The sequence below is a fragment of the Peromyscus maniculatus genome, chromosome 5 (genome assembly GCF_049852395.1).
Source record: "Peromyscus maniculatus bairdii isolate BWxNUB_F1_BW_parent chromosome 5, HU_Pman_BW_mat_3.1, whole genome shotgun sequence".
Lineage (NCBI taxonomy): Eukaryota > Metazoa > Chordata > Mammalia > Rodentia > Cricetidae > Peromyscus > Peromyscus maniculatus.
The window spans coordinates 86,449,367-86,462,713 of NC_134856.1; the positions used below are offsets into that span (position 1 = coordinate 86,449,367).

General features: G+C 43.4%; 1 protein-coding gene across 5 annotated transcripts in view; it reads left to right on the top strand.

Annotated features, from left to right (window-relative positions):
• Positions 1-13,347, top strand: part of Sfmbt2 (Scm like with four mbt domains 2) — a 187,508-nt gene that overhangs the window by 148,489 nt on the left and 25,672 nt on the right. For all 5 annotated transcript variants that reach the window (XM_076572822.1, XM_076572819.1, XM_076572820.1 and 2 more), the window contains one exon: positions 7,729-7,838. In XM_076572822.1, the coding sequence (XP_076428937.1) occupies positions 7,729-7,838 (110 nt within the window). The remainder of the gene's footprint in view (positions 1-7,728; positions 7,839-13,347) is intronic.

Genomic DNA, 13,347 nt, shown 5'->3' on the forward strand with positions numbered 1-13,347 from the left:
ACAGTGACTAACCTAGTTTCTTTGCAGGCGCCTGCAAGCCTAATTCACATGGCAGGTTCTGGTTGCTAACGGGAGACTCTCTATCATCTGCCAGCCACGTTAACCACCAACAAGAGCTTGGCTTTATTCTCTCTTTAGGGGCTGGCTATCTTACTTGACTAAATGATTTTGTTTTTCAAGTCAAAAGTGGTTATTCCCAATCATTTTCTGATAGCTTGCCAGCTACCAAATTTAAAAGCCTAGCCAGAAGCAGTTTTCTGATGACAAAAGTTGATTTTTGCTGATGGTTAAAAATATGCGCAGCAAGATGGAAGGAAAAATAAATAAATAAAAATCAAGCGCTTCAGTTCTGTGAGTGGAAGAAAAATGTAAGTTCCACCAAACCAATATTTATGCTAATGCTCTTCCTTTGGTGCCAGAGCCTCTGCATGGCTTCAAATTTCATTTTGCTTAAAGAGAACGAGGTAATTGAAGCAGAGACAGATGCCTTGCTTTTCCGGGCCATCGGCAGTATTGGGAATTTAAACACTTTTGTATCTTCAGAAAATGTGAAACGGGAGTTGTTTTCTCTGTGGCTGGTCTGCTCTAAGTAGATAGTGTCTGTAGGCAGATGCAAGACTGGTATTTGGAAAGGCTAGCTGCAAGCTGAGGAGAGGGGTCCTGAGATATGTGTGAGGGGGTCTATATGTTGGAGAGAAGGAAGCTTCTAGAAAGTGGTGGCTAAAGCATGCATCAACTTGTTTTCTGGGTATTAGACTTGGGAGGGCTTTGTAGAGATTCGGAAAGCAATGTATGACTGACCTTGACTTCAGAGATGGTATTGAGAAGAGATAGATTTAATTAAGCTGGAGCCAGAGTCCATTCAACTCCCAACATTCTCTAAAAGTAAACTTGGGACCTGGAGTGGGTCTTGACCTTCTGGTGTTATGCATCAAGTCAAGTCTTATGATGACTCCTTATATGCTGGACCATTTTATGGGCATCATAGAATTATCAGGGACAGATAATAGTGATGACATTTGTCATAAACCTGCATGCTCAGTCAAATCATTGCCAGTTGGGACCATCCATTATAACAAATCATTCTAACTTGCTGTCTTCTCCAGTGTGCCAAGGTCCCTGACACATAGACAAACCATTTTATGTAGTATTATTCTAAGACTGTTAGTATCTTGTGCCATCCCCTGAATCACCTCGTCTACCTGTTGCATTTGGTTTATATGCAGTGTGTTCCTGGGGTGTGCACATCCTCATATTAAAGGGAGAGCCAGCCAGCAGGGATATGAAACTAGAGAAACAGGATGTTTCATCTGCTAACTCAGGTCATTGTGTCCTGGGATGAGTATCTCAACCTGTGATAATGAAATGGGAGAGTACCACCCAGGTGTTGCCGGCAGAAATGACTCTGAAAATACTCAATGTGGCGAATAATTGTTCCTTTGTCTTTAAGGAAACTCAGCAGGCTGTGATGATAGAATCCCAGGGTGGCACATGAAGGTTTATTCTCTATGTTTTCTCTTAGAAGGCATTTGCCTTAGAATATCTGCCAGGGTTGAAAACCCTGTGTTTAACAAAAAAAAGAAACATGGCATTACAAACGGGGAGACTCCGGGGGTCCCTTTCCATGCTCTCCACATCATTTAGGATGTATTCAGCTGGCTGTCACTCTGTGATTGCATAAGCTCTACACAGGTTTGACCTCTCTTCTTTGGCAGCCTGGGCTGTAGAGATAAAGAAAAAAACAAATAAATAGAGGAAAAACCGACATATTGTAAATGTCTACTAGAACACAAAAATATCACAATCTTGTCTTCCCTCTTTCTTTTTCTGCTGCTAATTTTTAGGAGAAAGGTTCACAGTGCTTGTACCTATAGGAAACTTTTGGATGTGATAAGCCTCCATGAGTGTGTCACTTCCTTGGATAGGTGTGATGAGCCTCTGTGAGGGTATCACTTCCTTGGATAGGTGTGATGAGCCTCTGTGAGGGTATCACTTCCTTGGAGGTGATGAGCCTCCCCGAGTATATCACTTCTTTGCTGTGTGACTTTCTACTCTAGTGAGTTGAGGTTGTGAAGAAGCCATGAGACTTGTAGGCATGAGTCTGGTCAAGAGACTGAGTGTGATAGTACGTATCAGGTCCACCAAGATGGGCATCCTGTTTCTTATTGAAGAAATACAGATATAACCCTGCTCCATACAGTCTTAGTTCACCTACTCAATTATCACCACATTCACCTGTCTACCCCCATCTCAGTATCTGCCCCCTGCCAATTTATCCGCCTATCTAACCATCTGTCTGTGTATTATTTGTCTTTTAGTATCCAAACTCTGTAACTTTCCATCAATTTGTCTCTCTCCCACCATCTATACCTGTTTGTTACCTGTGTCTTTAATTCGTCTTTGTTTGTTAGCACCTGTCAGCCTGTCTATCTATTTATCCAGTTATCATCTAGCTGCATTATGATTATATCTGTCTCACTTATCTTCTCTCTTCCTCCTCCTCATCTATCATCTAACTCTATTATATATCATCATTATGTCATGTATCTATTATATATTTACAGCTACTTATTTATATCTATATGTCTACCTATTTACCATCTATCATAGTATCTGTCTACCTTCTATTACCATCATTATCATCTATCAAATACTTGTATCTGTCTCATTATTTATCATCTATCCATTTCTAATGTATGAAGGCAGATAGTGGTCTATTTGTAGAGCTGATGGCAAATGAGGATGGCTGTTAAGCCATGTTCATCAGTGAAACAGACAGAAGTTGGCGTTTAAGTAACAGGGATGGTCTTATATTAATTATTAGTTTTTTATTAGCATCTGTTAAATAACAATGGATTTTATTGTGACCTTTTCATATGTAAATTTATTGTATTTTGATCATATTCACCCCTGAATATGTCCATCTAGTCCATCCCCCTTTTTACTGATACCTTCCTATTGTCAACTAGTCCCTTCTACTTCAATAGTTTTTGACCAATGAATTAGGGTGACTTATAGTAATGTGGGTGAGTGGTAGTTTAAAGGAGGATGGGCACCTTGCCCACAACTGCACCACTGAAGAAAATGAATCTTCTCCCAGCAACCCTTAAGTAACCCATAAATCCTCAGGGAAGGGAAGAGCCTCTTATGTACCCCTCTACTCTATCTGGAATATTCTGTTCCCAGACTTATGCAGACTTATGCAGGTGACCATAGCTGCTAAGTGTTAAAGAATGCAATGGGTGTGTCATTCCCAGAAGACAGCGTCCCACAACACTCCCCTTCCTCCATCCTAGATTCCTTCTGTCCCTTCTTACACAGTGCTACTTGAGCCTTGGAGAGAGCACTATAGATGTCGCATTTCGGCTAAGTGTTCAATACTCACTCACTCTTAGTAACCCATTGTGAATCTCGATAGTAATGGCTTCCCCCAGTAACACTGGACAGAGTAAAAGCCTTGTGTCGCTGAATCCCAGGTAAGACAGTCATCAGAATCAAAGGCGGAGGCACACATGCCTCATGAAGGTGTTCTGCTGTGCGTTTGCTGCTACGGCCGGAAGTTAATGTTGAACATCAACCCATTAAGAATAATGCAGCAGGCTTGGGTGAGCGTGTTCATGATAATGCATGTGCCTGGCTTGTGATGCAGGTGTTTGTGGGATGCCTGGTAATGTCTGCAATGCACAACTAAAGGATAGTGCAAGCTGCTTTTGCTCCTGTGGCCCTCTCTATTGTTTTCCCATATGGAAGACATGATACACTTGTTGAACTTTCACATCATACCATAGAGGAGGACTTTGTATCAACGACAATCTAAAACCAAAGCTATCTCCTTCCTGAACCCCCATTCACCCTACTGTATGGTATCAGATAGATTCTTGTCATTAATTTTCAGTGCTCTAGCTTCTGGTTCCATATTGAAATTTACTGAACAAAATTTAAAAAGTCGATCAGTTACTTGCCAGTGCCAGTCACAGTCTAGCTACAGAGAATGTGGTGGCATGGTGCCCCTGCTTTCTGCCTGCTTAGATTGACAGTATAGTGATAAGGGAGAGGGCTGATGATGAGGAAAGGAAAGTGGTCTTATGCGGAGGGTACTCAAAAGAGGTTTCTGTGGAGGGACTTTTGGAAAGATGACCTGAGAGAGAAAAAGAATGGGCTATGTAGGTATTGACATATTTCATTACTGTAGCGTACCTGAGACCATCGGTTTATTAAAAGAAAAAAGAATATTTGGGCTCAGAGTTGCTGAGGTTCTAGTCATGATCCAGTTGGTCCAGTTGCTTTGGGCTCTTTGGTGAGATAGTCCATCATGGCGGGGAGCACTTGGTGGAGGAAAGCTATTCACCTCCATGCTGTGATAAAGTGATAAAGAGAAAGAAGACAGGGCTAGGATTCCTTCATCCCACTCCAGGACACATTCCTAGTGACCTAAAGATCCTAGTACCTTTCAGTGCCTGGCATTGGGACCAAGCCTGTACCATCTGGGCCTTTAGGAACCTTACAGACCCAATTCATTGCAAGAGAAGTGGACAGCCCTTAAGAGAACTTTCTACAGTTCCTAGCTAAAGTGGCAGAAACCAAATAAGCAGGGGACCAATAGTGTCAGGAGCCTGTCCCTGCAGGGTCCCAGAGGCTGAGCTCAATGTGGTAGCAACCATAGGGAAAATGACCAGGTAAATGAAAGTACTCTACATACAAATGGAGAAAGTCATTTTGCCCAAAGACCTGTAGCCTCACAGGGATCTAACTGAGATTTGATCCCAGATGTATCCAACTAGAGAGGTCATTGATTTTCTCCCATAACCCATTAGAGAGGAACATGCTTATGGCAATATGTTTTCAACATCCCAAACTCCAAAGGATGCAGTGAGCCATTGCTTTGTGGTGTGGATTTTCTTTTGGAGTTACTCAGACATCTTGTTTGACAGTGTCCTTAGCTGAGGGTGGGCTTTATGCTTTTTCTAATCTCTTATGGAGAACATACTGCATTTTATTCTGATAGTTTGCAAGGCAAAGTCGTTTGGTTTAACTCTGCCTAGTGACAACAATAACTATCTACTTAGTTCTTATTCTTCCATTTGTGTGCTTGTGTGTACTGCACATACGCATATATGCATATTTACGTAGGTGCTGGCATGCACCTGGAGGGGTGTGAATGCATTTGGAGGCCTGAGGTGTCATCTTCTACTGTATTCATAGAGACAGCACATCTCAGTCAAACCCTTATCATATGGCTAGTTGGGCTAGCCAGCTTGCTCTGGGATCTCCTCTTTCTGTCTTATGAGGCTGGGATCACAGGTGGGCCACCACCCCTAACTAGCATTGATGTGGGTCCTGAGACCAAACTCAGGTCCTCACACTGTCTGCCTATCTCCTTAACCACTGAGAAGTTTCCCCAGTCCCCACCCATGTTGTTCTTTTCATTGGGTAGCTCTATTTTCTTCAGCAATCATGGACACAGCCACTGTGCATATCAGCATGCTAGCATTCTAGAACCCTTGTTGAATTTGAAGACAAATGGGTTGGTATTGGGAAAAGCCATGAGAAAAAAATCTATATTGGGTGCTTTTTCAAATTTAATTGCTGCTTCTTTCTAGGCTGAATTGAACTCTGGAAGGCATGTTCTGATTCTATTCACAGTCACAAAATGCATTCTGATACGCAGCAAATGACAACACAGCTCTGGGGTTTTCTCCGCTAGTCACAATGAAAAGAAGGAACTGAAATGTGATTGCCTGATGATAAATACTTCACTTGGTACTGCGGCCAGCTCTAATTAGATTTATTTTTAAACTCAGTTTTTAAATTGCACTGATGGCAAACAGAAAAATCAGGTGATTGTTTTAAAGCAGAAAACAAAACGCACCACAGCATCCTGTATTGCCTTGCTGTTCCATCTAACCCCCTGGGTTCAAGTATGCCTCTTGTTGGGGATAGTCTGGGCCATTGGAACAAAGCCCAGGGCCACCTAGGGCAAAGTGGGTTGCATAGTAACTGTTTAATGCAATTTGTCTCTCTCTTTTGGGAGGTGTAAGTGGTCATGTTTGTATACATGTATGGGAAGATGTGTGTGTATATGCGTTTAAGTACACCTGGTGGCCGGAAGTCGACTTTGGATATCTTCCTGACTTTTTATGCAGGTACTGGGACTTGAATTCAGATTCTCAAATTTGTGTGGCAAGCACTTTGCCAATGAAACCACATCCCTATCTCTGAAAGCTTCATTGTTTTCAGAGGTTATCAGGGTATATCCATCCCAGGCAATATTTTCCTAATGTCACCTCCTTTATGTTGACTGATTTCCACCCAAGTAGGCATGGCGGCAGCAGTACTTATCCATCTTGGAACTGTTTTTCTCACTCTCTGTCCTATGTGGTCACCACACATGCAGTCTGTGTGCCTTTAGCCTGATGTGACTATTTACACCTTTTCTGGACTTGGGTAAACTTGAGAAGAGGGTGGTACCATGAAATTCTCCTACCTGTCTGTATTCCTAGCATCCCATGGAACTGCCACAGACGGCCACTTTGTGGAATTTACCACTTGACTTCCTGTTTACTTCTTCATACTGTTGATGAAGTTGGCTATCAGGAGCGTGGAGTATGGCAGAGCTTGTGAATGCTTAGAGTTAATTATGCAGGCATGGTGACACATTCCTGGAGTTTCGGCACTTGAGAGGTAGAAGCAGGATAATCAGCGTTAGAGGTCAGCTTTGGCTATATGAGATGCTGTCTCCAAAACACAAAAATGAGGAAATCATGGCTTGCTTAGTGAGAGGCCAGTGCCCAGAGGTCTAAGTTCCACGATTGTTTTAGTAAATCAGCACACTGAGAATTGCTACAAACACCTCTCTTCTCTAGAATCTGCTCCTTTGAATAGTATAGTATAGAAATATCTGGTCATTCTGGGTACTTTGCTATAGGCAATTACCGTATGATTATTTTCTTGGACTTCAGATTTGGAATTGAGCGTGTTATTTGAAGATATATAATATTGGATAATGTTAAATGCCCCAGGCTACTGCTTAAATACACACCCAAGAACACTATCAAATTAAATGTCCATTAAGTTGAGGCATTATTAGCTTTCAGGAATTCCTAACACTTCTTACAGGTATCTGAAGTCTCCCCCACAGTGTTAGCTCAAACATATTATTTTCTTCATTGGTTACATAAAGAAGTACAAGATTAACGTTTATGTTTAATTAGTTGTATTTGAGGGGATATGCACAGGAATACAGACATTTGTGGAAGCTGGAAGAGGGTGTTGGAGCCCTTAGAGCTGGAAGTGCAGGCAGTTGTGAGCCGCTAGGCATGGGCACTGGGAACCATATACAAGTTCTCTGAAAGAGCGATACCTGGTCTGAACCACTGAGCCGTCTTTCCAGACCCCAACATAGGTTTTTAAAAACAGAATGAAAGTCTCAGGACCCTAGTGAAGAAGCATCCAGTTGGAGAATAATGAACTGATGAGTTCTGGAGCATCAGGTACTCCTGCTAGTGAGCAGTTTTGAATTTCCAAGCCAGGGTGGATGGGGTTTGTGTTTTCCGATTGGTGAATTAGTTCCATATTGCCTCAGTGTTCTATTAGGCTTCATCAGAGCCCTTCGCTTAATGAGATGTAAGGCGGAAACCTCTTGTCGACAGCGTGGTTTTCAACACATTCTTGTCAAACTCAACAGGAATGGACACAGTTGTGGCTGATTTTGTATCTTCCTCCCAACAGGTTCTTAGCATGATAATCAATGCAGCCTACAAGCCTGGGAGGGTATTGAGAGAATTGCAACTGGTGGAGGATCCACACTGGAATTTTCAGGAGGAGACACTCAAGGCAAAGTAAGTATTTTCAATTCTGGGAAACAAAGGATTTGCAATATTTCCCCTGCTGTTTTGAAACTTCTCACCCCTTGATTTGATATTGCCCAGACAAATAGAAACAAACTGAAAGTCTGTTGTATCACACCTCCATGTGCTACATGTAGACTTATTGTCTGGATTAGTTTTTGTTATCTCCATGATGAAATACTTAATAAAAGAAACTTCTGGGCTCAAAGATTTATTTTTCCTCATGGCTTCAAGGAGTTCAGCCCATGCTCAGCCGGCTCCATTTCTAGGCATATATTGAGACAGAATATTGTGACAATGAGACAGTGTGGCAGAGTTATTTACATCACAAGTGGACAGGAAGCCGAAGGAGAAGAGGGATGAGGTGATTAGGTATAATCTTCCAAGACACTTCCCCAGTGACCTATTTGTGCCAGCTTGGTACCCCCTTCTAAAGTTTCTACCACCTCCTAACAGGACTGTCAACTAAGGACCAGATGTTTAATAAATGGGCTTTAGAGGGACATCTCACATCCAAACTGTAACAGTGACATTTCTGCTATATTGAGCTGCCTTAGGCATTAAGATTGCTAACATGAAATGCAGATTTGCTTAACTAATATTTTGTGCATGTGTGTGTTTTATGTATATGTGTGCATTGTATATGTGCAGGTATGTGTGTGTCTGTGTGTGTGAGCATTATGCAAATATGTATGAAGGCCAAAGAACACTTTTGAGACAGGGTCTCTCATTTTCCTAGAGTTTGCCATGTAGGCTCTGCTGGCCTAACAAGTACCTCCAGACATCTTCCTCTTTCCTGATCCCCAGCTTGAGGATTACAGGCATACATCACCTCATCTGGCTTCTTTGCATGAGTTTTAGGGCTTGAACCCAGGTCCTTGTGCTTGCAAGACAAGCATTTTACTGACTGAGTCATCTCCCCAGCCCCTTAAGTAATAATACATTTTAATTGCTAAACATGCGGGGGAAAAAAACTTACTGTGTCTATAAGCCAATACATGATTTGTTACAAATGAGAAAACACAGAGGCAGTGATGTTCCCTATCATCACTGCAGGATGTTTGTTAATAGTCCTCAATATTTGCTATTGTGACCTGTTTCTTCCACATAAAAAGTTCTCTGCTTTGGAGTGGAAAAAGCTAAAGATAGAAGAAATTGATACATCTCTTTGGCTTGCATTAAATAAAATGGCAAAGAATTCTAGGCTCACATATTGGCTGACTTTCTTTTATTTGGAAATTGGGAAGGTGATAAGTTTGCTTCACTCGACATCTTTATTTCTTTCTCTTTTTCTTTTCTTTTCTTTCTTTTTTTTGTGGGAAGGAGTTTTCAAATTCAGGGCCTCTGTTAGTCAACCTAGCTTTTTAAATTTTAGTTTGTGGCAAGTCTCACTAAGTTACCCAGACTGGCCGCACATTGCTGTGTTTCTTGGGAGACCTTGAGCTTTCAATCCTCCTGCCTCAGCTTCTTGAGTAGTTGGGGTTGGAGGCATGTGTCAGCACACCTGGCTCGCTTTGCATTTCTCCTTCTCGGAAAAGGAGAGCAAGGCCATTGACATGCATGCTCTTGGTTATAGAAGAGACCATAGGAAAAGGCCCCTTTCTCAGGGGAACTTCATGCCGAATGTTACTTAGTGTCTGAGAAGGCTGTTGCTCTTCTGTGGGTTTCCATGTATGGTAGAGATAGCTAAGGATGACTTTGGACTTCTGATCCTCTTGCTCGCACGGCCCAAGTGCTGACATTACAGGTATGCACCAACACATCCAGTTTAAGCTATGGGGATGTAAGCCAGGACCTCGTGCATGATTTGTATGGCCAGTATAGTTTCCTCTGTTAATAAATTTTTCTGGTACTGTGTATGGGGCTAGTGTAACAGTTTATGGTTAGCTACCTACTCAGCATTCCTGGTGTCTCTTTAGATCAGCCCTGTTATCTTCAATTCCATGAAAGCCATTTATGGTCTAACAATGCCCTGTCCAATCACAAGGGGAAGACAATAAGGAGAGGGCCTATTTTTACAATGCTGAAAGCCAGTGATGGGCAAAATTATATGTCATCATTCCAAGAAACTCGTACAGGAGCTTCACCCATAGCACAGAAGAAACAAAGCAAATTTTTTTTCCTCTTAGTATTCCATGTTCTGTGTTCTATGAGGGGGGTCATCTGCCATAACAGCATTGTTTCTAGAGTCCTATTAAGCTGGTGCCAGAAGACTCCAGCAAGTATTTGTGCAGAGAAATCCTTACTTCTCACTTTGGGATTTTTCTGTACCATTCACTATAACCCAGAGGCACTTAACAGCTACGGAAATAACCAGAACACAAACATCTTAAGTCTCATTAAAAGCCCTGCTCTCCCTAAATCAGCCAGAAACTATTCCATGACAGGAAGAGTTCATTTTGCAAATGTTTGCACTTATTTTCATGTCGCCGAGTCGATGGGAGCTTTTATTAAATTCAGCCCTGTAGAATTGAAACCGACACCTTGCTTTCCATCCTGCTCAATTACAGCGGCAACAGATTACCTCTTCCATTGAGGGTGGCAGGGAGGTCCTCAGCAAAGCCTTACGCAGCATCTTCTCGGGAGGAAACGCCTGTCTGCACAGGCTTTCTCCTTGCCTGATCATAGCGTTCCTTCTGAGCAGCTGCTAATGATGACAGCTGCAGTTGGCAGGAGCCTGCTGGTGACAGGTCTGTGGGTCGTGCCACCTCTCCTCATGGCAAACGACAACTTTCCAGATCCTGACAACTTGGCTGTGCTTTTCCTCTATGCAAATGGGGACAGACTGGAGAGGGAGCCAGCTTCTTCCTCCTCCGTTCTGACAGGCGGGAGTGGTCTTCATTGTGAATGAATTAACTTAGCAGAGGTTAGACCTGACATTTGCGACTGCAGTTGTCTTTACTGTTTGAGCTGAACTGTAATGTTACAGTGTCTGCTGGAGTCGAGGTCTGTGATAGCCCTCAGGGAAGTGTTTGTTGGGATTGCTCACTGTTTTTGTTGTTGTTTTTAAATGTCTTTATTAACATTTATGAATTATATATAATAACTAATTTTATTAGGACATTTCTCTTCATGTATATAAGGAATTTTGATTCTATTCTCCTTTATTCCCTCGTTTATCTCCACGGATCCCGTTCTTCCCAACTAGTTACCTTTCCACTACATCTCCTCCTTTTGGTCCTCCTCCTCCTGGTGCTCCTGGCCCTCCTGGCCCTCCTCCTCCTGGTCCTCCTCTTCTACCTAGTCCTCCTTCTCTGCCTGGTCCTCCTCCTCCTCCTGGTGCTCCTGGCCCTCCTGGTGCTCCTGGCCCTCCTGGTCCTCCTCCTCCTGGTCCTCCTCAGTAAAAAGAAGCTTTTACTGAATATGAACAACTTGCCAGTGACTGTACCACAGAGAATAGGGTCTCCCTCCCTCATTCACTGGGTTTTCCTTCTTTTTTTATTGGGGGATGGCATTTTCCTCAAAGAATAAATAGATATTTTTCCCGACAAGATAAATGTGCCTTTCAGAAGATTTTCACCTGTAAATAAAAAAAATAAAATAAAATGGAACCCAGCATCATCACATACAGTGGTCTATTGGTATCTTTCTTCCCTTTCCACCAGTTACACCTTTCACACTACTAAGGAAATGGTTGCAGGATTTGGAGCACTGTAGGAAGTATGGCTTGTCATTGTCTGAAAGCTGGACTGCCTGTCCTGACAAAAGCATTCTGACATTGTTTGTTGAAACTGTTTTTTAATGGAACAGTTTCCCTCGGATAAATGTAAATATTCCAAACTACTCGCATTATTCTGAATTTTAAGATGAGAACAAAATTTTACTCTCACCTTTAAGGGCATCTAAAACAACTGAAATGTTTTCAATGCATCCTAAAGTTTCTTCGTATTTCACCTCTTCTTTGAATGACTTTGAGCCTGTGTTAGGGGAGCCGGGGAGAAGTTTACAGATTTTTCTTTTCCAGGCTCCTGTTGCCGCTTTGTTGTACTTGGTTGTCGTGTGGGCAGGGGCAGCAAGGCTACGTCAGGCCTTGTTTTGCTGTGTTAACTGTGGAGTGCTCACCTCTCCCACAGGCAGGGGCTGCTTTTGTGATCCTTACTTCCTGGCCTCTCTCCCTTAGCCATTTCACAGGCTTCTGTGTTATGAACAGAAGGATGTAATATTGCACCATCCTGGGCGACTTGTGTGAAAAAGGACTCCCAAACAGAGATGTTCACTGGAACAGATTTTGTGTGGGGGGGTGTGCGCACGCTCATTTGTTACTTTCTGTTTACCTGGCTCAGAGAAGGACAATTTGTGCTCCTGGAAATAGATCTGATGATTGACCTCAAAGCCAGTGACTGCCTAATTGAGGAGCTTACTGCATTGGGGATGTGAGTGGGGTGTTAGTAGTAAATGAGTCAGCGATGCAGCTCAGAGAGATGCTTGCTTAATGAGCTTGGGGTCATGGGTTTCAACCACAGCAGTGTGTGTGTGTGTGTGTGTGTGTGTGTGTGTGTGTGTGTGTGTGTGTATGTGTGTATGTCACAGTCTGCGTCATAGTGTGTGTGTCACTGTGGTGTGTGTGTGTGTGTGTGTGCGTGTGTGTCACAGTCTGCGTCATAGTGTGTGTGTCACTGTGGTGTGTGTGTGTGTGTCACAGTCTGTGTGTCACTGTGGTGTGCGTGTGTGTGTGTGTGTGTGTGTGTGTGTGTGTGTGTGTATGTCACAGTCTGTGTCATAGTGTGTGTGTCACTGTGGTGTGTGTGTGTGTGTGTGTGTGCGTGTGTGTCACAGTCTGCGTCATAGTGTGTGTGTCACTGTGGTGTGTGTGTGTGTGTGTGTGTGTGTGTGTCACAGTCTGTGTTATAGTGTGTGTGTCACTGTGGTGTGCGTGTGCGTGTGCGTGTGTGTGTGTGTGTGTATCACAGTGGTTGTTACATCTGGGAACTGGGGTTCAAAGCGGTAAGACTGCAGGAGTGGCTTTCTGTGCCTCTGCTGTACAGTGTTGGTGCTAGGCTCTTGCTTTCTTGCTAGACTCTGGAATTTGCTCTGTGTTGGGCTGGAGGACTCAACCCTCTTGCCCAAGTTCTCAGATGCCAGCCCGAGGTGCCTGTGGCTTTTCTGAAGCTAGCATCTCCAGGGCAAGTGGAGCAATAAACCCAGATTCCTGTCCCAGCCCACCATGCCAGCATCACCCTGGCCTTTCAGTCCCATTTACAGCTCCTGCCTCTGACCGCAGGAAGCCTGCTGTAAACACACAGTAAGAAGCAACTTCAGGCAGGGAGGGCTTGCTTTGGCCCACAACCCAAGGGCAGTCCATCATGGTGGGAAGTACGCTGTAGCTGTGGTGGCAGGACGAGGCAACTGGTCACCCTGGATCTACGGTAGGAAAGCAGGGAGACGAATGCTGGTCTCAGCTGGCTTCCCCCTTACTGCTTTTTGTTCAGTTTAGGACTTGTGGGCCTTCTTTCTTTAGCCTCTCTGGAAACATCCTCACAGACATATCGGGGCGGTGTCT